The 26,103-nt window shown below is 40.8% G+C and overlaps 1 protein-coding gene across 7 annotated transcripts in view; it reads left to right on the top strand.

Moving 5' to 3' along the window:
- atp9b (ATPase phospholipid transporting 9B) overlaps window positions 1-26,103 on the top strand; it is a 312,368-nt gene that overhangs the window by 66,957 nt on the left and 219,308 nt on the right. For all 7 annotated transcript variants that reach the window (XR_009826202.1, XM_062047159.1, XM_062047158.1 and 4 more), the window contains exons 12-17: window positions 9,858-10,018; window positions 10,095-10,237; window positions 14,017-14,129; window positions 14,214-14,432; window positions 24,443-24,604; window positions 24,700-24,792. Coding sequence is in view for 6 of the 7 variants with exons in the window: in XM_062047159.1 (XP_061903143.1) it covers window positions 9,858-10,018; window positions 10,095-10,237; window positions 14,017-14,129; window positions 14,214-14,432; window positions 24,443-24,604; window positions 24,700-24,792 (891 nt within the window). In the remaining variant the exon portion in view is untranslated. The remainder of the gene's footprint in view (window positions 1-9,857; window positions 10,019-10,094; window positions 10,238-14,016; window positions 14,130-14,213; window positions 14,433-24,442; window positions 24,605-24,699; window positions 24,793-26,103) is intronic.

Raw genomic sequence — 26,103 nt, 5'->3', positions numbered from 1 at the left:
CAGTCTGCTGTTCAAGTGGACTCCCAGGTACTTGTACTGCTCCACTACTGCCACCTCCCGGCCCTGGATCTTGATGGGCTCCACCGGGGTCACTCTCTTCCTGAAGTCGATGACCAGCTCCTTGGTCTTGTCCACATTAAGGACCAGATGGTTCGCCTGAGACCACTCCACAAAGTCAGCGATCAGTGTCCTGTACTCCAATTCCCGTCCCTCTCCGATACACCCGACCACAGCAGAGTCGTCAGAGTATTTCTGCAGGTGGCAGGACCTGGAACTATACTGGAAGTCTGAGGTGTACAGGGTGAACAGGAAAGGAGACAGGACGGTCCCCTGTGGAGCACCTACACCACTGACCACAGTATCCGACACGGAGTTCCCCAGTCGCACAAACTGGGGCCTGTCAGACAAGTAATCAGTGATCCAGGAGACAATGGATGAACTGACACCCATCCTGAGCAACTTGTCACTCATCAGAATTGGCTGAATGGTGTTAAAGGCACTGGAGAAATAAAAAAAACATGATCCTCACAGTGCCCTTCCCACCATCCAGGTGAGAGTGAGCATGATGCAGCAGGTAGATAACAGCATCGTCCACTCCTACATGGGGCTGATATGCAAACTGTAGAGGATCCAGGGAAGGAGCCACCAGTGGCCTCAGCTGATCCAGCACAAGTCTCTCAAGGACCTTCATGACCTGGGACGTCAGGGCTACAGGTCTGAAGTCATTTGAGCTCGATGGGATGGGCTTCTTGGGCACCGGCACTATGCAGGATGTTTTCCATAGCACTGGTATCCGTTCTAGCTTCAGACTCAGGTTGAAGATGGAGTGCATGATCCCAGTTAGCTGAGCAGCGCAAGTCTTCAGGACCCAGGGGTTGACTCGGTCAGGGCCTGCTGACTTAGGTGGATATAATATATAATTTATAATATAATATATATAATTATATATAATATAATATAATTTATATAGCTTTATCGGCCCGGCTACATTGATCCATTATGAAACCAACCTGAGATATTTCTGTCCGTTATGTTTATTTCGAAATTGGTAACCGTGCGTTTTCTCTCTCAAAACGGAGTCAAATGTGCCGGAGACACATTATCAGCCCCGCGTTGCAACAAAGGCATTACTTTAAAGTTACTCACAAAAAAGCTGAACTCATGAATGCCTGTTGCCACTATGGACTTGAAAAGTTCAGACCATGAGTTCCTCCCTTCATCCATGGCTCCAACATGTTTCCTTTTCGGGTGCTTCTGAAGCAATGTTGTACTTCCGTGCCATTTTGCAAGATACGGTCTTCTTTGAAGTCTTTAAAGTAAAGTGTTCCCACACTTTTGACGACTTAGGTCGTACACTTTTCTCCATTGAAGCAATAACCTCAAGATGTTTCTCCGCTAAACTATCGGTAGTGTTTTCCTGCGCCATTTTTCGAATGTTTCCAGCAAAGGAGACGCCGTCGTCACGTGAGCTGCACATGACACATCATTGGCTAGCTTACGCCACCTCATGAGACGTAGCCTCAGTGCCGCCCTGGCGCTGTTTTGTACTGTTTTTGTACTTATTTTGATTATTGTTTCTCAGCTGTTTATAAATGTTGCAGTTTATAAATAAAGGTTTATAAACAAAAAAAACCAACACCAAAAAAATTACCAAAAAAAAAGAAGAAAAAGAAAAAAAAACCTCCGCGCATGCGCATAGCATAGTTCCAACGAATCGATGAATAAATTAATCGCTAACTATTTTGATAATCGATTTAATCGATTAGTTGTTACAGCCCTAATTTATATATATATATGTGTGTATATAAATATGTATGTGTGTATATATGTGTGTGTAAATGTGTATATATGTGTGTGTATATATGTATAAACATGTGTGTGTATCTTAATGTGTACATAGGTGTGTATGAATGCATACGTGTGTATGTACATATGTATATATATCTGTATATATACAGGATGTGTATTTATTTTTTGTTTGTATATATATGTGTGTTTGTATACATGTATATATGTGTGCGTGTATACATGCATATATATGTGTGTATGTGTGTGTGTACATATGTAGGTGTGTGTATGTATACATTTGTGCGTATATATGTGTATATATATTTTTGTTTGAATATATGTGTGTATGTGTGTTATCCATCAATTTGAACGGTGCAAAAATTTTGTAATAAGATAATGAGGTGATTATGTATTGTACTTCTTATCGTGTATATTATGTGTAGCTGAAAGCTGCCATAACTGAAAAGGAGATTGACAGCCCTGGTTTAGAGATGGTCCAAAGAAGCTGCATGAGGCACACATGCTCCACTATGGACCCCCCCGCGACATAACGGACCGCCCCAAACCTCCCCTGCCTCTAATCGGTAATCAATCAATTCTGCGAGTTTTTTTTTTTTTACCCTTGACTTTCCAGATAAAAGCTGGACTTATCAATCGGGGGGGAAAGGTCAGCAGGGATGGCTAATTACCCAAAAGGGAGAATAGAAATGACATTTTCAGCGAGAAGCTAATCTGGCAGTATCCAATCGAGTGTTTTGTCCTCAAATGGAGGAGATGACATGAAAATGTGATTGTGCATAAAAGACAAGCGAGGAGGGTCAGCTGACGGAGGTGTTTGTGATTACAAACATGCAAAGCCACCGCAGCTGCGTCCTCGTCCTCGTCCTCCGCCGGCGTTGTTGTGGATGATTGCAGATGTGCACGCTGAGAGGAATCCAATACTTCAAGGAGACGATGCCACAAGTGCCAATATGGCGAGCGCAGATTGGGCCCAAAAGTCAATAGAGTGCTGCTGAAGTCGCACGAGAGCCTTTTTGGCCTCACATCACGATGTCGGCCTGACAGGACGCCTGATCGCCTCCTTGTGTGATTGCCAGACTCTGTCTGAGCGCGGAGACGGAACAACGTTGTTTGTCAGTAAAGGGATAGAATATTGTAGCAAATATAGACTTAACCGATGTTAAATTTGTTGGCTAATGATTTTTGTCTTTATAATCGTCAACAACCTGTGTAGAAGTTTATAAATAGGACGATACCTATTTTCGGTACATAAGCCGCACCCACTAAATTTTAGAAGAAAAAAAAAATTATTTGTCAGGTTCAAACACCGATGACATCTATTAAACGGACAAGAAGCAAGGAATTTAACAGAGACAGGATTCAATTTGGCTCAATGAGGAGAAACGTGTAGACCTGTACCCCAGTGTCGTCCCACGCTCCGACGAAAGGTTGCACGCATCCTCTTTTATTTGGACTTTCCCTGATTACATGGCAACAGCTGTTTCTAAAGGGGCAGGGGGGTCGTAAACAGCCGTTGCCCTCGGTCATAAAAGAGTTCAAAGAAAAGATGCCTGGAGCTTGCGTCAGGTCCTGCTTTCTTCTCCGCTTTGTAGATCTCGGGTCAAGACAAGATCTTCCTGTGGATTACAATCGATCAAAGAAACCGACACCTTCCTGTCCCTTCCCATCGTACACTGTGGAGTTTTACAAGCCTTTCACTTGGTAAGATGAAAGACAGCTTTTGTCCTCTCGCCGGGAACTCATGGTAACACAAAGTTTTGTAATAACTTAGATACAATTATTCTAACAATATTTCCCATATGTTAGCCGCACTGGACTATAAGCCGCAGATATATACATTGTGAAATAAGTTATTTACACAGAAATATTTTTTAAGATATACCTCATTTGTTTCCAAACGGTGTCTGTAACACGGCAGTAAAATGGCTGATCAAACAAAACAGAAGTCATTGTCATGGACCTAGCGGAAGCTAGCTCTCCAATCAGCTAAACAGACTCAATAACTCCGCGGTGACCTTCTGGTGAATTTACTGAGGAATTTGTACAACTGAAACAATACAAAAAGAATGCTATCGTAAATTAATAATACTAACACGGACACTCCTAAACGTGTTAGCATATTAGCTAACGCTAACAAACTTTTGGCCTTTACTGTACTTCCACCTGCAAGGCGTCTGCTATCTCTTTACATGGGTCGATATCTATAATTATTGGTATTTTTTGTGACCTAAGGAAAACAAGGCCGTCTCGCGGGTCCCTTCTCGGCAATAGAGGCTGACCCGCAGGCTCGGAGAGACCCACATGCCCGAACTATGTCGAGGGGGCCGTAAGGAGGTTGCCTTTGAGCCTTTGTCATCTATTGACGTTACGGCGCGGTGGCTGCAATGTCTTCCTCAAAGTGGACGAGAAATTAACAGAATTACGACACAAGACGCAAAACTCCCTTTAACAGAAACACCTAGAAGTTGCAAATGTATCGGTCCGTTGTGATGAAGAAGGACCTGAGCCGGAAGGCAAAGTACTGGGTACAAGTGGCCGAAATGAGTGTCCTCCGTCGGGTGGCGGGGCTCTCCCTTACAGTTAGGGTCTGTCATCCGGAAGAGCTCAAAGTAAAGCCACTGCTCCTCCACATTGAGTTCAAGTACCTCGGAGTCTTGTTGACGAGTGAGGGAAGAGTGGATCGTGAGATCGACAGGCGGATCAGTGCGGCGTCTTCAGTATTGCGGACCCTGTATCGGTCCGTTGTGATAAAGAAGGAGCTGAGCCGGAAGGCAAAGCTCTCAATATACCGGTCGATCTACGTTCCCATCCTCACCTATGGTCATGAGCTTTGGGTTATGACCGAAAGGACAAAGTCCCGGGTACATGCGGCCAAAATGAGTTTCCTCCGTCGGGTGGCGAGGCTCTCCCTTGGAGATAGGGTCTGTCATCCGGGAGGAGCTCAAAGTAAATCCGCTGCTCCTCCACATCGACTTCAAGTACCTCGGAGTCTTGTTGACGAGTAAAGAAGAGTGGATCGTGAGATCGACAGGCGGATCGGTGCGGCGTCTTCAGTGATGCGGACCCTGTATCGGTCTGTTGTGTTAAAGAAGGAGCTGAGCCGGAAGGCAAAGCTCTCAATTTACCGGTTAATATACGTCCCTATCCTCACCTATGGTCATGAGCTTTGGGTTATAGCTGAAAGGACAAGATCCCGGGTACAAGCGGCCGAAATTAGTTTCCTCTGTTGGGTGGCGGGGCTCTCCCTTGGAGATAGGGTCTGTCATCCGGGAGGAGCTCAAAGTAAAGCCGCTTCTCCTCCAAATCGAGTTGAAGTACCTCTGAGTCTTGTTGACGAGTGAGGGAAGAGTGGATCGTGAGATTGACAGACGGATCGGTGCGGCGTCTCCAGTAATGCGGACCCTTTATCAGTCCGTTGTGATAAAAAAGGAGCTGAGCCGGAAGGCAAAGCTCTCAATTTACCGGTTGATATACGTCCCTATCCTCACCTATAGTCATGAGCTTTGGGTTATGGCCGAAATTAGTTTCCTCCCTTCGGGTGGCGAGGCTCTCCCTTAGAGATAGGGTCTGTCATCCGGGAGGAGCTCAAAGTAAAGCCGCTGCTCATCCAAATCGAGTTCAAGTACCTCGGCGTCTTGTTGACGAGTGAGGGAAGAGTGGAGCGTGAGATCGACAGGCGGATCGGTGCGGCGTCTTCAGTAATGCGGACACTGTATCGGTCCATTGTGGTAACGAAGGAGCTGAGCTGTAAGGCAACGCTCTCAATTTACCGGTCGATCTACGTCCCTATTCTCACCTATGGTCATGAGCTTTGGGTTATGGCCGCAAGGACAAGGTCCTGGGTACAAGCGGCCGAAACGAGTTTCCTCCGTCGGGTGGCGAGGCTCTCCCTTACAGTTAGGGTCTGTCATCTGGGAGGAGCTCAAGGTAAAGCCGCTGCTCCTCCACATCTAGTTCAAGTACCTCGAAGTGTTGTTCACGTGTGAGGGAAGAGTGGATCGTGAGATCGACAGGCGGATCAGTGCGGCGTCTTCAGTAATGCGGACCCTGTATCGGTCCGTTGTGATAAAGAAGGAGCTGAGCCGGAAGGCAAAGCTCTCAATTTACCGGTTGATATACGTCCTTATCCTCACCTAAGGTCATGAGCTTTGGGTTATGACCGAAAGGACAAGCGGCCAAAATGAGTGAGATAAGGAGATAGAGATAGGTGCTGTCATCCGGGAGGAGGTCAAAGTAAAGCCGCAGCTCCTCCACATGGAGAGGAGCCAGATGAGGTGATTCGGGCATCTGGTCAGGATGTCACCCGGATGCCTACCTGGGGAGGTGTTTAGGGCACGTCCGACCGATAGGAGGCCACGGGGAAGACCCAGGACACGTTGGGAAGACTATGTCTCCCGGCTGTCCTGGGAACCCTTCGGGATCCCACTGGATGAAGTGGCTGGGGAGAGGGAAATCTGGGCTTCTCTACTTAGGCTGCTGCCCCCGCAACCCGACCTTGGATAAGCGAAAGAAAATGGAAGGGTGGACGTTCAATAGATAAGGGAGGCAACAATACGTGTGAAATGCAGTAAAGGAAAAAAAACACTTTAAATGGTGCATCAGCTTTCACCCGCACATTCAACAAGTCGTCACACAGGAGAGAACAAATCATTTCCCTTTTAATGGCGTGGGACGACTGAAGTAAAATCTGTTTTTTTATTCACTGATAACATCGTTAGGTTGAGGTAATTGAGCCCTTTAGACCCCCCTCCCCTCAGACGGGGCGAATAATGACTTCATCCGATCCCCAGCAAGGCCTGCAAAAACCTAGCCATTGTCCCCGTCATGAAGGGGATCCTTTTGCTTTTGTCGCTTCTCCGTCTTAATTTTTGCCCCCCCCGTTTTAATCCACCCAGCTATTTTCCTCAATAGCTCGAGCGTGAACCACGTAGCGGGGCTCTGCGGGTGGCGGTGGAGGACGCGGCACCCGCCCACCCTCATCCACGTTGGAGTTTTAACATCCACCGATAAATCAGTCACGGCGGTCTCCCGGGTCAAAATGGTCCCGGGGGGCGGGGGGTGGGTTTGGTTCAGTAAAAGTGTAGGAATTCTCCATCTTGCCCCCCACTCCCCACACACTCCTATTCAGAGGAGCTCCTTCAGCGGAGGGAGATGTTATGTTAGTTCTGGGTTTTTTTGTCACATGAAAGCCCTCTGTGTACGGGCCTGTGCTGCCAAAAAAGGGGTCGGGCGCTTCTTTATTTGACATCTTTTTCCCACATGCTCCATTGGCTGCGAGGAGCACTCGAAAAATAAAAGGCAACTTTGGACCCCCCCCCCCACACCCCCTTTTTTTGTCCCTCTTTCTCCAGAGCGCCACCTCAATATGGGAACCCCTTTGACCCGTGAATCACATTCAAGTATTCAAAGTAGTTAAAAAAAAAAAGGGAAAAAAAGCCAGCAATAACAGTGTTTATGTCGTACACGCGCTTTGCATGACAAAAGGCTGCAGTTACTAATGTCTTTAATGGCTGTGGCACAGATGGGTCATGACAAAGACTCGGAGCTGGTTTTTATCAATCACATTATTAAAGTTAAAGTTAAAGTACCAATGATTGTCACACACACACACACTAGGTGTGGTGAAATTTGTCCTCTGCATTTGACCCATCCCCTTGTTCACCCCCTGGGAGGTGAGGGGAGCAGTGAGCAGCAGCAGCGGTGGTGCCACGCCCGGTAATAATTTTTGGTGATTTAACCCCCAATTCCAACCTTTGATGCTGAGTGCCAATATAGTCTTTGGTATGACTTGACCGGGGTTTGAACTCACAACCTACCCATCTCAGGGCGGACTCTCTAACCACTAGGCCTCTGAGTAGGTAGTTACCAACACAACCAACATGTGTGTGTGGAGCGGGCCTGTCTCCAGATCCACCGATTACTGGCGCCGATATTTGGTATTTTGATGTCTATCGGTATCTGCTTTTTTTTTTTATCGGTACTTTTATGTATTTACTAACCCCTAAAGCAGTGAAGTTGTCACGTTGTGTAAATGGTAAATAAAAAGAGGATACAATTATTTGCAAATCCTTTTCAACTTATATTCAATTGAATAGACTGCAAAGACAAGATATTTCATGTTCACACTGAGAAACTTTGTTATTCTTTGCAAATATTCGCTCATTTGGAGTTTGATGCCTGCAACATGTTACAAAAAAGCTGGCACAAGTGGCAAAAAAGACTGACAAAGTTAAGGGAATGCTCATCAAACACTTATTTGGAACATCCCAAAGGTGAACAGGCTAATTGGGAACAGGTGGGTGCCATGATTGGGTATAAAAGCAGCTGCCATTAAATATTCAGTCATTCACAAACAAGGACGGGGCGAGGGTCACCACTTTGTCAACTAATGCCTGAGCAAATTGTTTTAAGAACAACATTTCTCAAGCAGCTATTGCAAGGAATTTAGGGATTTCACCATCTACGCTCCGTAATATCATCAAAAGATTCAGAGTATCTGGAGAAATCACTGCACGTAAGCCATGATATTACGGACGTTCGATCTCTCAGGCGGTACTGCATCAAAAAGCGACATCAGTGTGTAAAGGATGTCACCACATGGGCTGAGGAGTACTTCAGAAAACCACTGTCAGTAACTACAGTTGGTCGCTACATCTGTAAGTGCAAGTTAAAACTCTACTAAGCAAAGCCAAAGCCATTTATCAACAACACCCAGAAACGCAGCCGGCTTCGCTGAGCCCCGAGCTCATCTGAGATGGACTGATGCAAAGTGTAAAAGTGTTCTGTGGTCTGACTAGTCCACATTTCAAATTGTTTTTGGAAACTGTGGACGTCGTGTCCTCCGGAACAAAGAGGAAAAGAACCATCCGGATTGTTTTAGGGGCAAAGTTGAAAAGGCAGCATGTGTGATGGTATGGGGGTGTATTAGTGCCCAAGACATGGGTAACTTACACATCTGTGAAGGCACCATCAATGCAGAAAGGTACATACAGGTTTTGGAGCAACATATGTTGCCATCCAAGCAACGTTATCATGGACGCCCCTGCTTATTTCAGCAAGACAATGCCAAGCCACGTGTTACAACAGCGTGGCTTCATAGTAAAAGAGTGCGGGTACTAGACTGGCCTGCTTGTAGTCCAGACCTGTCTCCCATTTAAAATGTGTGAAGGCTAAAATATGAGAAGGGAGACTGTTGAACAACTTAAACTGTACATGAAGCAAGAATGGGAAAGAATTCCACTTCAAAAATGTGTCTCCTCAGTTCCCAAACCTTTACTGAGTGTTGTTAAAAGGAAAGGCCATGTAACACACTGGTAAAAATGCCCCTCTGACAACTTTTTTGCAATGTGTTGTTTCTCAGTGTGAACATGAAATATCTTGTCTTTGCAGTCTATTCAAATGAATATAAGTTGAAAAGGATTTGCAACTCATTGTATTCTCTTTTTATTTACCATTTACACAACGTGACAACTTCACTGCTTTTGAGTTTTGTATTTTACAACTACAGTACAGGCCAAAAGTTTGGACACACCTTCTCATTCAATGTGTTTTCTTTATTTCCATGACTATTTACATTGTAGATTGTCCCATCAAAACTATGAATGAACACATGTGGAGTTATGTACTTAACAAAAAAAGGTGAAATAACTGAAAACATGTTTTATATTCTAGTTTCTTCAAAATAGCCACCCTGTGCTCTGATTACTGCTTTGCGCACACTTGGCATTCTCTCCATGAGCTTCAAGAGGTAGTCACCTGAAAGGGTTTTCACTTCACAGGTGTGCTTGAAGTTCATCGAGAGAAGGCCAAGAGCTCTTTATATGAAAACTGGGTCAAACTTTTTGTGGACAATTCCATCAAAAACCGAATGATGCGTGGAGAAATAGTACAAATTACGTATTTTGTCTGTCCATGCCAGCAATGTGTAATGCCTGTGCTAAGCTATTTGAACATAACTTTGAATTATAGGTGAGCATATCTAATAAAATATGTCATGAAATTCATTTTAAAAAGTGGCCCCCCAGCTGTACTTTGAACATTTTTCACAGGTGGGCATGTTGGACCTGGAGCTGAACCGACTCACCAAGGCCCTGTTCTTGGCCCAGGTGGTTTTGTCCATTGTCATGGAAGTACTGCACGGGTTTGTGGGCCCGTGGTTCCGCAACCTCTTCCGATTTGTGGTGCTCTTCTCGTACATCATACCCATCAGGTACCAATCTCTCAGTTGTACTGTGGTATTCGATTTGGTGCTGATGGATTCTGTCGACATTTTCCCCCTGGTGAAGCTTGCGCGTGAACCTGGACATGGGGAAGGCGGCCTACGGTTGGATGATCATGAAGGACGAAAACATTCCCGGCACCGTGGTGAGGACCAGCACCATACCGGAAGAACTGGGCCGACTGGTCTACCTGCTGACGGACAAAACAGGCAAGAGCCGCCCTCATTTGTACAATTTATACATATATATATATATTTATAAATATTTATATTTATTTTTATATATATATACAGTATATATGTATTTATATTTATATATACTGTATATTTAAATATATATTTATGTATATATATATATATATATATATATATATACTTATTTATATATATAGATATATATATATATACTTATTTATATATATAGATATATATATATATATACTTATTTATATATATAGATATATTTATATATATTTATATTTATTTATATACTGTATATATATATATGTATTTATATTTATATATATATTTAAATATGTATATATATATATATATATATATTTTTATTTTTATTTTTATTTTTATATATGTACATATATGTATGTATATGTACATACTGTATATGTATGTATATGTACATATATATGTATGTACAGTATATGTATGTACAGTATATATGTATATGTATGTACAGTATATGTACGTATATATATATGTATGTACAGTATATGTACGTATATATATATGTATATATGTATGTATATGTACGTATATATGTATATGTATGTATGTGTACGTATATGTATATATGTATGTATATGTACGTATATATGTATGTATATGTACGTATATATGTATATGTACGTATATATGTATATGTATGTATATATATATGTATATGTATGTATATGTACATATATATGTATATGTACATATATATGTATATGTACATATATATGTATATGTACATATATGTATGTATATGTACATATATATGTATATGTACATATATATGTATATGTACATATATATGTATATGTACATATATATGTATATGTATGTACATATATATATGTATATGTACATATATATATATATATATATATATATATATACATACATATATATATGTATATGTACATATATATATATATATATATATATATATACATATATATGTACATATACATATATACACACATAGTATATTAATATAATGGATATATAATTAATCATGAATATAATTGGATATTAAAAGTATGTGAAAGTTTGACTCCTACCTTGTTTACTTCCACGACAACCTTCTTAAATATTTGTAATCAATCAGAAATATCAATTAACTAAAATGCGCCAAACATAGATAAATGTGTGGAGAGTGTTTTGCATTTTTTAAATGGTCGTATTTTTTTCAATATAATCCCCACAAAGTTCAGTGAGCAGGTTGTGTTTAGTGTGACCATGTGTGTTGACCTTTTGTATTAGTTGCATTTTATTTTATTTTGGTTGTTTGCATTGGGTCATATAAGTAATTTCTGCACGTCGTGTCAATCGAGCAATCAAAGTTTACGTATTTAGCCCTTAATCACAGATGTCACAAAGGGCTGCAATTATTCAGAGTGATATTTTAGGTCATTGATCTGATATAAAGAAACAGCAACACTCGTGTCCTTCTAATAATTTTAATATAAACTGTGCAGGTGCTACCAAACACAGGCCGGTTTCGACAATGTCTTCGTCAGTGTGCAATTTTCAACAGGAAGTGATGCACTGAAATAGTCATAGCTGTGGTCAAATTAATTGATATGATAAATCAATAACAACTTCAAAAACGAAATAATTGAAAAAATGGAAAAAAAAATTTTTTAAAAATCAAAGACTCAGTACAGTATCAGAGGGAAATAAATAAGGCAATAAAAAAAATAAAGCAATGAAAAAAATTTAAAAAAGCAATGAAAAAATAAAAATAAAGCAATAACATTTTAAAAAAAATGTAATAAAAATAAAGCAATTTAAAAAAAATTAAATGCATTTTTGGACTATCATTTTTGAAGTTGTTCTTGATTTATCATATCAATTGATAAATCTGTGTTTGGTAGCGCCTGCGCAGTTTATATTAAAATTATTAGAAGGGCACGAGTGTTGCTGTTTCTTTATATCAGATCAATGACCTATAATATCACTCTGAATAATTGCAGCCCTTTGTGACATCTGTGATTAAGAGCTTTATAAGTAAACTTTGATTGATTGAATAAAACAAGGTGCAGCATTTACTTATATGACCCAATGCAAACAACCTTTCCTAGTCATGGTGCAACAAAAAAAAAAGTACAAAAAATGCAACTTACACTTTTAAGTACACTTTCTGCCGTGCACCGCTTTATTTTTGTTTTATTAAGATTTTTGGCGAGTGCATGTTTTTCCTGTATTTTGTACAATTGTTTTGTTATACCCACTTCGTCTTCTAGATGGCGACAAAGTAGCAGCGCCGATAACGGCAAACTTTTAAAATGAATGCACTTGGCTCGCGGGCCTTAGTTTGGACACCCCCTGGATTAGGCCTGAGTGCATCGCCCAGGTTGATGGTGAAAAGAATGAAGAGCAATCGATCACTCGGAATTGGTTAAAAGCCCGCGGCTCCCACGTCAGTGGCGTTGTAGGAGCACACCTTCTGGCAGCAGCAGCCATTAAAAAACCGCCATTGTCCTCCTTTTGGCTGCCATTGCTGTCTGCTAATTACAAAGGGGAGATTTTTGGCCAATGAGAAGGCGGCTGCAGGTCATGTGATGCATCACGGATGTAGTGCCCTTGTTTAATCATTTCACATATTAGCGGTGAGACTTGATAAGATTTTCCGGTTCCCATTCCACTTTTGAGTCGGTTCCTTAAGGGTTCACTTATCGATTTTTATTCGGAAAGAAAGGTGACTTAGCATCAATTTTGTTTAGTTTAGAGCATAGGTGTCAAACTCACATCTGGCCCACGGCATCATTTTATCTGTGTCAACAAAGTACTTCATATTTTCTCACTAAATGTAATTGATTTTTTTCATTTAGACAGAAAATATAGATGTACTGCTTAAAATGTTATACTTTTTAAACTTTATTCGTAACCATTATTGCAACAAATATTACAGTATATTATCATACTTTCCAAACAGGTCTTTGTCTAAATAAAAATAAATAAAAATACTTAACTTTGCCGCAAACTACCCATCAAATTAATAAAATATTTTTTCTTCTAAAATGTAGTGGGTGTGGCTATTAATTATATAAAATTAGTCATGTGAATAAGCTATTCAGAGGCCAGCAATAACCACGTCACCTTTACAGTACAGTGGAACCTCTATTTACGAACTTAAAATGTTCTTGAACAGGGTTTGTAAATGGAAAAGTTTGTATAGTGAAGCAAATTTCCCCGTAAGCAATGTAGATATGAATAATGGTTTCCAGTTTAAGACAAAAGTCCATATTTTAGACGAGGTTTGTACACTTTGGACACAATAAAAAGTGCTATACAGTACTGTACTTCAAACAAACTACAGAAGTCCCTATGGTGCGCTCACAAACAATCAGAAATCACACAACTCTTTAACATTTAAGGGTCCCTATTATGCAAAACAACTTTTCTTACCTATTGGTACCTGCTGTTGTGTATTTGGCCTGGAAACGTGAAATCAAACTATGGAGGTATTGCGGCTATATTTATCAAACCATCTTGACTTCTTTATTACTTCCAGGAAACGAGCCGTTTGGAATTTGCCCTTTTGGTGACGTTTTTCTCCCAAGTGTGGCTTCATCAAACTCTCCGTATATGGGGAGAGGTTGTCTTCTCCTCCGCTGTGCAACGGCATATTTGGCTCAATTTAAAAGTTTGTAAATTGAAAAGTTTGTAAATCGAGGGGTTCGTAAATCCAGGTTCCACCTTATCTGACTTCTTGATAAAAGAAGTGTACTTAACTCATGTGAAATATGTAACTACTCGTCCCTCAGGCACTTTGACGCAAAATGAAATGATCTTTAAGCGGCTGCACCTCGGAACCGTGTCCTACGGTACGGACACTATGGATGAGATCCAGAGCCACATAGTCCGATCCTACGCCCAGGTGAGTCCCTGTCCAATCCCGTTACTGACTCCCACGGCCAGGTAAAAGAAGCGCCCAGCACCCTGTTGTCCGTTCTTCTCCCAGGGGACCTCGTCCGGCGCCACGCCGTCCCGGAAGTCCCAGACGCCGGGCCCGAAAGTCCGCAAGAGCGTCAGCAGCCGCATCAACGAGGCGGTGAAGGCAATCGCCCTGTGCCACAACGTCACGCCCGTCTACGAGACCAGCGGCGACACCGAGTTCGCCGAGGCCGACCAGGACTTCAGCGATGACAACCGCACCTACCAGGCCTCCAGCCCCGATGAGGTACACACCGTAGGGAAGTCCAGGGAATTCCCATCCAAACCAGTGGGAACATTTCTCAAAACGTTTTGAATTTTTTTAAACCCGTTTCCGACCTTTCAACTGCTCTTCCCAAAACATGTTTCCCCTTTACCAAAATTCCCGGTTTTCCCAGAATTTCCGGTCATTTTCTTCCCATTGACAATGAATAGGAATGGACTGCATATCCCACATTTCACATCCGATTAGAACCGTTCCAACATCCACACACTGCGCTTACCCTGTCCTGGTTCCGAAAATTCCCCGATTTCCCGGAATTACCAGGGATTTCCCCCCTATTGCAAATTAATGGTCAATTTACATACCTCTCCATACCCCACATTTCTCAACCGATTCGAGCCGTTCCACCATCCACTCACTCACCTTGGACAATCAAACTACCATTTTCCAAGTTCGAAAAAAATTCCAGGAATTACCGTACCAGAATTTTCTATTTTTCCAAAGATCTATTTTCGCCTCTTCCTCAAAGGTTTTCACAGTCCACATTTTTTAACCTTTTTTGACCAATCCACCTTCAAAACATTTCTCTTAAATTGGACAACAAAACTACCATTTATCTTTCCGTACAAACTCCCAGTTTAGCTGAAATTCCAGGAATTCCAAAATTCCCATTTAAATTCAAACTGTTACTACATCAGCATTTTTCAACCGATTCCCAAAAATTCCAACACCAACCCTTTCATATCCTCTAGGATCAATATTTTCAAAAATTTCCGGTTTTCCCGAAATTCCCAAATGTCCAGAGAATTCCCATTCAAACGAACATTTCTCTAATTTTTTTGCATTTTTTTAAACCCGATTCCGACCTTTCAAGCATCCACCCACACTGCTCTTCCCAAAACATGTTTCCCCTTTACCAAAATTCCCGGTTTTCCCGGAATTTCCGGTCATTTTCTCCCCATTGACAATGAATAGGAATGGACTGCATATCCCACATTTCTCATCCGATTAGAACCGTTCCAACATCCACACATTGCGCTTACCCTGTCCTGGTTCCGAAAATTCCCAGATTTCCCGGAATTACCAGGGATTTCCCCCCTATTGCAAATTAATGGTCAATTTACATACCTCTCCATACCCCACATTTCTCAACCGATTCGAGCCGTTCCACCATCCACTCACTCACCTTGGACAATCAAACTACCATTTTCCAAGTTCGAAAAAAATTCCAGGAATTACCGTACCAGAATTTTCAATTTTTCCAAAGATCTATTTTCGCCTCTTCCTCAAAGGTTTCACAGTCCACATTTTTTAACCTTTTTTGACCAATCCACCTTCAAAACATTTCTCTTAAATTGGACAACAAAACTACCATTTATCTTTCCGTACAAACTCCCAGTTTAGCTGAAATTCCAGGAATTCCAAAATTCCCATTTAAATTCAAACTGTTACTACATCAACATTTTTCAACCGATTCCCAAAAATTCCAACACCAACCCTTTCATATCATCTAGGATCAATGTTTTCAAAAATTTCCGGTTTTCCCGAAATTCCCAAATGTCCAGAGAATTCCCATTCAAACGAACATTTCTCAAATTTTTTTGCATTTTTTTAAACCCGATTCCGACCTTTCAAGCATCCACCCACACTGCTCTTCCCAAAACATGTTTCCCCTTTACCAAAATTCCCGGTTTTCCCGGAATTTCCGGTCATTTTCTCCCCATTGACAATGAATAGGAATGGACTGCATATCCCACATTTCTCATCCGATTAGAACCGTTCCAACATCCACACACTGCGCTTACCCTGTCCTGGTTCCGAAAATTCCCCGATTTCCCAGAATTACCAGGGATTTCCCCCCTATTGAAAATGAATGGGCAATTTACAAACCTCTCCATACCCCACATTTCTCAACCGATTCGAGCCGTTCCACCATCCACTCACTCACCTTGGACAATCAAACTACCATTTTCCAAGTTCAAAAAAAATTGCAGGAATTACCAGAATTTTTTATTTTTCCAAAGCCCAATTTTCACCTCTTCCTTGAAAGTTTTCACAGTCCACATTTTTCAACCTTTTTTGACCAGTCCACCTTCAAAAGTTTCCTCTTAATTTGGACAACAAAACTACCATTTTTCTTTTTGTACAAACTCCCGGTTTGCCCGAAATTCCAGGAATTCTGAAATTCCCATTTTAAATTCAAACTGTTACTACATCAACATTTTTCAACCGATTCTAAAAAATTCCAACACCAACCCATTCATATCATCCAGGATCAATATTTTCAAAAATTCCCGGTTTTCCCAAAATTCCCAAATGTCCAGAGAATTCCCATTCAAACAAACATTTCTCAAATTTGTTTGCTTTTTTTTAAACCCGATTCCGACTTTTCAAGCATCCACCCACACTGCTCTTGTCATATATTGCACGCAAACCATGTTCCAAAATTCCCGGTTTTCCGGTAATTTTCCCTCCATTGACAATGAATAGGAAATATACAATGGACTGCATGTCCCACAATTTTCATCCGATTAGAACCGTTGCAACATCCACACACTCCGCTCACCCTTTCCTGGTTCCGAAAATTCCCTGATTTCCCGTAGTTACCAGGAATTTCCCCCCATTGAAAATGAATGGGCAATTTACAAACCTCTCCATACCCCACACTTCTCAACCAATTCCAACATCCACACACTCCGCTCACCCTTTCCTGGTTCCAAAAATTCCCTGATTTCCCGGAATTACCAGGAATTTTAACGGCATTTTAGCTTTGGCGGTTAGCTTCCTGTGTCTTCCTGCTCGTTGTGTGTGTGTGTTTGTGTGTGTGTGTGTGTGTGTGTGTGTGTGTGTGTGTGTGTGTGTGTGTGTGTGTGTGTGTGTGTGTGTGTGTGTGTGTGTGTGTCTAGCATGCTTAACCATTCCTTTGCCTCTTGTGCTCCAGTGATACTCCTACTTGGAGGAAGCTGTGTTTATTATCCGCCATGGTGGTGACAATTAGTACACTATATTGCCAAATGATCAGAATCAGGTGGCCTAATCACTTGGCCCGGTGTATAAAATCAAGCACTTAGGCATGGAGACTGTTTCTACAAACATTTGTGAAAGAATGGGCCGCTTTCAGTGATTTCCAGCATGGAACTGTCATAGGATGCCACCTGTGAAACAAATCCAGTCGTGAAATTTCCTCGCTCCTAAATATTCCAAAGTCAACTGTCGGCTTTATTATTAGAAAATGTAAGAGTTTGGGAACAACAGCAACTCAGCCACCAAGTGGTAGGCCACGTAAACTGACAGAGTGACATAGTGCAAAGACTTTCTGCACAGTCAGTTGCTACAGAGCTCCAAACTTCATGCGACCTTCCAATTAGCCCACGTACAGTACGCAGAGAGCTTCATGGAATGGGTTTCCATGGCCGGGCAGCTGCATCTAAGCCATACATCACCAAGTCCAATGCAAAGTGTGGGATGCAGTGGTGTAAAGCACGTCGCCACTGGACTCTCGAGCAGTGGAGACGCCTTATTTGGACTGATGAGTCACACTTTTCCATCTGGCAATCTGATGGACCAGTCTGGGTTTGGAGGTTGCCAGGAGAACGCTACATTTTGGACTGCATTGAGCTGAGCCTGAAATTTGGTGGAGGAGGAATTATGGTGTGGGGTTGTTTTTCAGGACTTGAGCTTGGCCCCTTAGTTCCAGTGAAAGGAACTTTGAATGCTCCAGGATACCAAAACATTTTGGACCATTCCATGCTCCCAACCTTATGGGCACAGTTTGGAGCGGGCCCTTTCCTCTTCCAACATGACTGTGCACCAGTGCATGAAGCCAGGTCCATAAAGACATGGTGTGGATGAACTTGACTGGCCTGCACAGAGTCCTAACCTGAACCCGATAGAACACCTTTGGGATGAATTAGAACGGAGACTGAGGGCCAGGCCTTCTCCACCAACATCAGTTGCGCTTTTGGAAGAATGGTGGAAAATTCCTATAAACACAAAACCTTGTGGACAGCCTTCCCGGAAGAGTTGAAGCTGTAATAGCTGCAAAAGGTGGACCCACGTCATATTGGACCCTATGGGTTAGGAATGGGATGGCACATATGTGAGTCAAGGCAGGTGGCCAGATACTTTTGGCAATGTAGTGCATCTTAGAAGCAGTTTCATATTCCTGCAACCCCTGCATGTGTGCAACAAGGACCACGGAAATGTGGCCCAGCAAGTGTTGAAAGTCCAAGGTCGTGACCTCCGTGCAGGGGTTAAGTTATTTAAATGTCTGCAGCGGCTCTCTGAGAATTTATGACTCGGATCAAAGGAAGTGCAGAACAATGGATGCTAGCATGTTAGACTTTGAGCGAGTTAAAGATAATTGCCCGGTGATAGATGAATCTCCCTCTATTTGTGCCTCTTGATGTATGTATTTATTTACATCCCCGCTCGCTCTCCCCAATGTCAAATGAATCCACTCACTCGGACTGATCAATATTTAATTATCTCTGAGAGGTGACGAGTGGCTCATGTCTGTCGCGCTCCCGTCGTCGCTTTCACCCTCCTAATTTGGGAGTCTGCGATCATGTGACTCTCTAAATCAGGGGTGTCCAAACTTTTTCCACTAAGGGCCGCACACTTTTTCATTTTTAAAACCGTTTCAATTCATAGTTGTTGTTTTTTTTACCCAAGTTTGGTCCTGAAAGGGTCTCAGTCGTAAAAAAAAAATATATATATATTTTTTCAACGCTTAAATCTCTAGATCACAGGTGTCAACTAACGGCCCGGGGGCCAAATCTGGCCCGCCACATTATTTTATGTGGCCCGCGAAAGCCTGGAAATATGCATTAATAAAATGCTTAATCTTTTCTTACTAAATATATCTGCATGTACTGCATTGTCAGGTTCAAACACTGATGACATCTATTAAACAGACAAGAAGCAAGGAATCATGCAGAGACAGAGTTCAATTTAGCTCATGAGGAGAACGCATGGAGCTGCACACTCAGTTACAGTCACTCCCTACGCGCTAAGGTACAGCTCCCGCGTTCCTCTATTTATTCAGGAGTTCCCCAGTCAACATCACTGAGGCCGCCTCTAAAGGGAGTGGTCACACATATCATGCAAAGCAGCTCCAGTATGCACAATACGTGACGGAATGTGCTGGGGGCCTTGTGATTTTCGCCTTGTCTCTGCTTCGTCTGCGTGCTGTCGTCTTATCTTTGTTGAGGTACTTGAAGTCCTTGGCTGTTTGCGGGCTAAAACAAAGATAACATCTGCGGCTGAGGCCACTCCTCATATGCCGTGGAAGATAACAAGTTTTGTCCTTGCACAGATAGAAAAGTCTAACTTGAGCACAATAGATAATAACTATAGTAACGGCCTTTAAGCATAAGAGTTGTGTGATAACTTATACATAATTATTCTAACATGCATGTAATTGCATATCTTTTAAAATTCAATATTATCAAAATCAAAATATTATCATGTATTCCAAAAATATTTTTTTGTTAAAATAAACATGAATACTGTACTTAAATATTTGCTTGACTTATGATTTCAAAACAAATTATCAAAAATCTATCAAATTGTAGACTGTAAAATTGGCAATAGATTTTACGGTTAAATTCCGTAAAATCAATTTTGGTAATATTTTTTTTTTCCATATACAGTAAGACACTAAAACATTCAAAAACAAACAAAAAAAAACATTAAAACAACAAGATTTTACGGTAAAAAACAAACAAACTGCCAACTCTGAATTTTACCGCTAAAACAGTAGTATTGTTTTTCCATTCCATTTATTCAATTTTTTATATGCTGTAAAAAAAAATAAAAAAAACACTGCTTTTACTGTAAAATTCTGGTGACTGAGCTGCCAGTTTTCAAAATAAAATGTTAATATTTTTTTGCATATTTTTAATGTATTATATACATGTATAGTAATATATTACTCATTGTTAAAAGCGTTACCATAACTGCCATAAAAACCAGTTTGACGCCCCTGCTCTACATCAACTTCAGATCCATCTGTCGATATGAAGTTTTATTTATTTTATTTACTTATTTATATGTATAATTTATGCCAATTGTGTTAAAAGAAAACCCTTTTTTAAACCCCTTTTTAATGTGAAGTATTCGGAGCCTTGAATAGGTCATTCTTGCATAACAACATTGATTTTGATTCATTATTATTTTTTGAGCAATGACAGTTTAAACAAAAAAAATCACAATAAAATTCTCAGTGATCCGAAATGTTCCCACACATAACGCCCAAATCTTTAGATCAACTTTCGATCTGTCCGTAAATTAGTTGGTTTTTTTAAGTTTTTTTTGTTTTTGTTTTCGTTGTTTTTTTGTTTGTTTTTGTCATAGAAAACTGTTTTTTAATGGCAAAAATATTTCAAAGTGCAATATTTGATGTGGAGTAGTTAAATAGGTCAATGATTCATAACAACATTGATTTTGATTCATTATTATTTTTTGAGCAACGACAGTTTAAAAAAAAACAATCCCAATAAAATTCTGAGGATCCAAAATGCCCCACTCATAAAAGTGTTAAAAATAAGTCACATTTTTTTCACTTTCAACACTTAAATCTGTAGATCAACTTCAGATCTATTCGTCAATTATTATTTAGACATTTTTTTGTTTTTTTGTTTGATTCCTTTTTATCATATCATGTTTTTTTATGGCAAATACACAAAATATGCAATATTTTCCCCGAAAATATTTCAAAGTGAAATGTTTGATTTTAAGTAACTGGAGCCTTAAATAGGTAAATAATTCATAATCAATCAATCAAAGTTTATTTATATAGCCCTTAATCACAAATGCCTCAAAGGGCTTCACAAACCACAACATTGATTTTGATTCATTATTATAATTTTTTTTGCTATGAAAGTTTGAAAAAATTAAAAATACCACTAAAATTCTTAGGGATCCAAAAGAGCCCCACTCATAAAATTGTTAAAACATTTTTATTTTTTTTTACTTTTAACGCCTAAACCTTGACATTGATCTTGATTCATTATAATATTTTGAGCAATGACAGCTTTAAATAAAAGAAAAAAACAGCCTACATGTCAGCTTTGTGTTATTAGAGTCACTATTGCAACTTTGTCCCGTTCCATTTCACCTGTTTGCTGTAATAGTATTTTAAAAATACTATTGCTCTAGATTGAAATTTAGTGTGACCTTTGACCCATGCTATCTTAATTTGTGCTCGTCTTAAGAGTGGCAGCCGCAGTTGCCGTATCTTATCTGCAAATTAGATGGAGTAACTACTTTTTACGATGGTTTGCACATGCTTTGTATGCACTGAGAGTGGAGCAATGCACACACACACACACACACACACACACACACACACTCTTGTATTTCTTACCTTCTTGAGACCTCCAAAAAATGCCTCTTTAGGACCACCATTTTTTTTATTTTTTTTTGTAATTGGTTTTTAATCTTCATTATTTACTTCAAGTTATTACAGTACGTAATTTATTTCATTTTTTAAAAATAAATTTTGGCCAAAGGGGGCGCAGTTCAATTTCTTACACACACACACTTGTTACATATGTTGGCCAGGGGGGGAGCACTTCACATTTTTACACACACTTGTTATTTCATATGTTGGCCAGAGGGCGAGCACATCACATTTTTACACACACTTGTTGTTTCATATGTTGGCCAGAGGGGGAGCACTTCTCATTTTTACACACACTTGTTATTTCATATGTTTTAAAACCGACACACGGGCAATTTGAAAAATCCTCCTTTTTGGAACCACCCTAATTGTGATAGATTTCCCCAGCAGGGGTGCAAATGAGGCATTCTCTATTAGATGCAATGTTATTGGGACCATGATTTATGTCCCGACTTGTTATGGAAGGTACTTTTCCTTGTTGGTGTCCCAAGAAGGGTAGAATTACAAGAACACACACACATTCTTGTATTTCTTACCTTCTTGAGACCTCTAAAAAAGGCCTCTTTAGGACCACCATTTTTTTTCTCAATTTTTTTGTAATTGGTTTTTAATCTTCATTATTTACTTCAAGTTATTACAGTATGTAATTTATTAAATTTAAAATGTTTTAATTTTGGCCAAAGGGGGCGCATTTCCATTTCTTACACACACACTTATTACATATGTTGGCCGGGGGGGGAGCACATCACATTTTTACACACACTTGTTATTTCATATGTTGTAAAACCGACACACAGGCAATTTGAAAAATCCCTCTGTCAGAATAATTGTATCTAAGTTATCACAAAACGTTGTGTTGCCATGAGTTCCCGGCGAGAGGACAAAATCTTTGATCCTATCAAGCAAAAGGCTTGTAAAACTCCACTGCGTAGGATGGGAAGCGACATGAAAGTGTCGGTTTCTTTGATGTATTGTAATCATACTTGCCAACCTTGAGACCTCCGATTACGGGGGGTGGGGTGGGGCGTGGTCGGAGGTGGGCGGGGGCTTGGTTGGGGGAGGGGGGCGTGGTTGTAGGCGTGGTTAAGAGGGGAGGAGTATATTTACAGCTAGAATTCACCAACTCGAGTATTTCATATATATATATATACTGTATATGAAATACTTGACTTTCAGTGAATTCTAGCTATATATATATATATTTATTTTATTATACGTATAAATAAAAGAAATACTTGAATTTCAGTGTTCCGGAGGCTATCCAGTAGATGGCAGTATTGTCCTGTTTAAGAGTGTCACAACATTGCTGTTTACGGCAGACGAACTGCTTTACGGTAGACGAAAACGTGACTGCTGTTGTTGTGTGTTGTTACCGCGCTGGGAGGACGTTAATGAAACTGCCTAACAATAAACCCACATAAGAAACCAAGAACTCGCCCTCGATCATTCTACAGTTATAACGTGATTGAGCAGGCACGCTGTTTATATTGTGGGAAAGCGGACGTGAAAACAGACTGTCGCCGCTGTCCCCACTCAGGTCCGCATTGAGCTGGAGGGGGCGTGGCCTCCAGCTCCGGCTGAATTCCGGGAGTTTATCGGGAGAACATTTTTTTCAGGAGGTTATCGGGAGAGGCGCTGAATTCCGGGAGTCTCCTGGTAAAACCGGGAGGGTTGGCAAGTATGATTGTAATCCACAGGAAGATTTTGTCCTGACCCAAGATCTACAAAGTGTTGAGGAAGCAGGGCCTGACCCCCCTCCAGGCACCTTTTCTTTGAACTGTTTTGTGACCAAAGGCAGCGGCTGTTTACGACCCCCCTTCCTTTAGAAACAGCTGTTTCCATGTAATCAGGGAAAGTCCAAATAAAAGAGGAGGCGTACAATCTTTTGTCAGAGCGTGGTGGGACACTGCGCAAGGGTACAGGTCCACGCATTTCTCCTCAATTGAGCTAAATTGAATTCTGTCCCTGTTTAATTCCTTGCTTCTTGTCTTGTTTAATAGATGTCATCAGTGTTTGAACCTGACACCCTAATTTTGATAGATTTCACCACCAGGGGTGCAAATGAGACATTCTCTATTAGATGCAATGGTTTTCTGTATTGGGACCATGATTTATGTCCTGACTTGTTTACCAGGCCTCATATGGAAGGTACTTTTCCTTGTTGGTGTCCCAAGAAGGGTGGAAATACAGGAACACACACACACACACACACACACACACACACACACACACACACGCACACACACACACACGCACGCAGGCTAACGAGGCACAGATGTGTGAGCAAATGTAGGAAGGACGGGGGTTAGTGGGATGGATGACAGGGTCTTAACAGGAAGTTCCCATTTGTAGGTCAGAGTATAATAACAACCTTTGAGTGAGCAAAATTGAAAATGAAGCCATTGAGAGTTGAGTGGTGTGCAGCTGAAGGCTCACTCGGGGGCTCCGCAGTTCCTGCCGAGGAGGAAAAAGGGAGACAGAAAAACGCTTATCTGGCACGGAATGAAAGCTGAGTTTGAGGTCTCATAACTCTCTGATGCCTCCACACAGTGACTGTTTGTGGTGTGGACACACAAAACATTTTAATAGCACGTCAGTGGTGGTCCCCATAACGTGTGTGTGTGCACAGGTGGCGCTGGTGCGTTGGACGGAGAGCGTCGGCCTGACGCTGGTGAACCGAGACCTGACCTCCCTGCAGCTGAAGACTCCCTCCGGACAGATCCTGTCCTTCTACATCCTGCAGATCTTCCCCTTCACCTCCGAGAGCAAACGCATGGGCATCATCGTCCGGGTGAGGCGCTCCGACCTCATGAAACGTCTCCGCCCCGGGTTCACGTGAGGACACTCTTGATGCCGGGCTTTCCCGCGCTTTGGTTTGCGTTCCAGGAGGAGTCGACGGGAGACGTCACTTTCTACATGAAGGGCGCCGACGTCGCCATGGCGAGCATCGTCCAGTACAACGATTGGCTGGAAGAGGAGGTAAAAGTCCTTGGACATCCAGCTTCAGTCAGCATGCGCAAACACTTCAAAGTCACGTGAAGAACTGGAGGTGTGGGAATCTTGACGATCCGATTCGGAATCGAATCTCGATTCAAACCGATTCTCGCAATGTAATATTTGGTATGCTAATTATAATGACACTTCTTCAAAACAGGTTGCAGGTTTAAAATGTTCCTTCGAGTTGCATGGACATGGCCTAAAAGCCTCATTTTAAAAATGTATTCTTGTTAAAAAAAAATTTTTTAAATATACACTACCGTTCAAAAGTTTGGGGTCACCCAAACAATTTTGTGGAATAGCCTTCATTTCTAAGAACAAGAATAGACTGTCGAGTTTCAGATGAAAGTTCTCTTTTTCTGGCCATTTTGAGCGTTTAATTGACCCCACAAATGTGATGCTCCAGAAACTCAATCTGCTCAAAGGAAGGTCAGTTTTGTAGCTTCTGTAACGAGCTAAACTGTTTTCAGATGTGTGAACATGATTGCACAAGGGTTTTCTAATCATCAATTAGCCTTCTGAGCCAATGAGCAAACACATTGTACCATTAGAACACTGGAGTGATAGTTGCTGGAAATGGGCCTCTATACACCTATGTAGATATTGCACCAAAAACCAGACATTTGCAGCTAGAATAGTCATTTACCACATTAGCAATGTATAGAGTGTATTTCTTTAAAGTTAAGACTAGTTTAAAGTTATCTTCATTGAAAAGTACAGTGCTTTTCCTTCAAAAATAAGGACATTTCAATGTGACCCCAAACTTTTGAACGGTAGTGTATATATATGTACACATATATACATATACTGTTTTTTAAATCAAATTTCGACAATTTTGAATCTATTTAGAATGGGAATGAACAACAATCGCGATTTTCGGATTAGAATTTATTTTTTTGTGTACCCCTATTATTTTGAATAATAATTATAATAAAAACTTTTTCAAAACAGGTTACATGTTAGAAAAGCTCCTTCCGGTTGCATGGAAATACCTAAAAAACTCATTTTAAAAATGTATTCTTACTTGTATATATATATATATATATATATATATATATATATATATATATATATATATATATATATATATATATATATATATATATATATATATATATATATATACATATATGTATATATATATATATGTATATGACACATATATACATATACTGTATATATCTATATATATATTTTATTTTATTTTTTAAATGAAATTTCGACAATTTTGAATCTATTTACCGTATTTTTCGGAGTATAAGTCGCTCCGGAGTATAAGTCGCACCGGCCGAA

The sequence above is a fragment of the Entelurus aequoreus genome, linkage group LG05, assembly GCF_033978785.1.
Source record: "Entelurus aequoreus isolate RoL-2023_Sb linkage group LG05, RoL_Eaeq_v1.1, whole genome shotgun sequence".
Classification (NCBI taxonomy): Eukaryota; Metazoa; Chordata; class Actinopteri; order Syngnathiformes; family Syngnathidae; genus Entelurus; species Entelurus aequoreus.
Note: the sequence above shows the minus strand (reverse complement) of the source record. Positions and strands in the feature narration are given on the sequence as shown.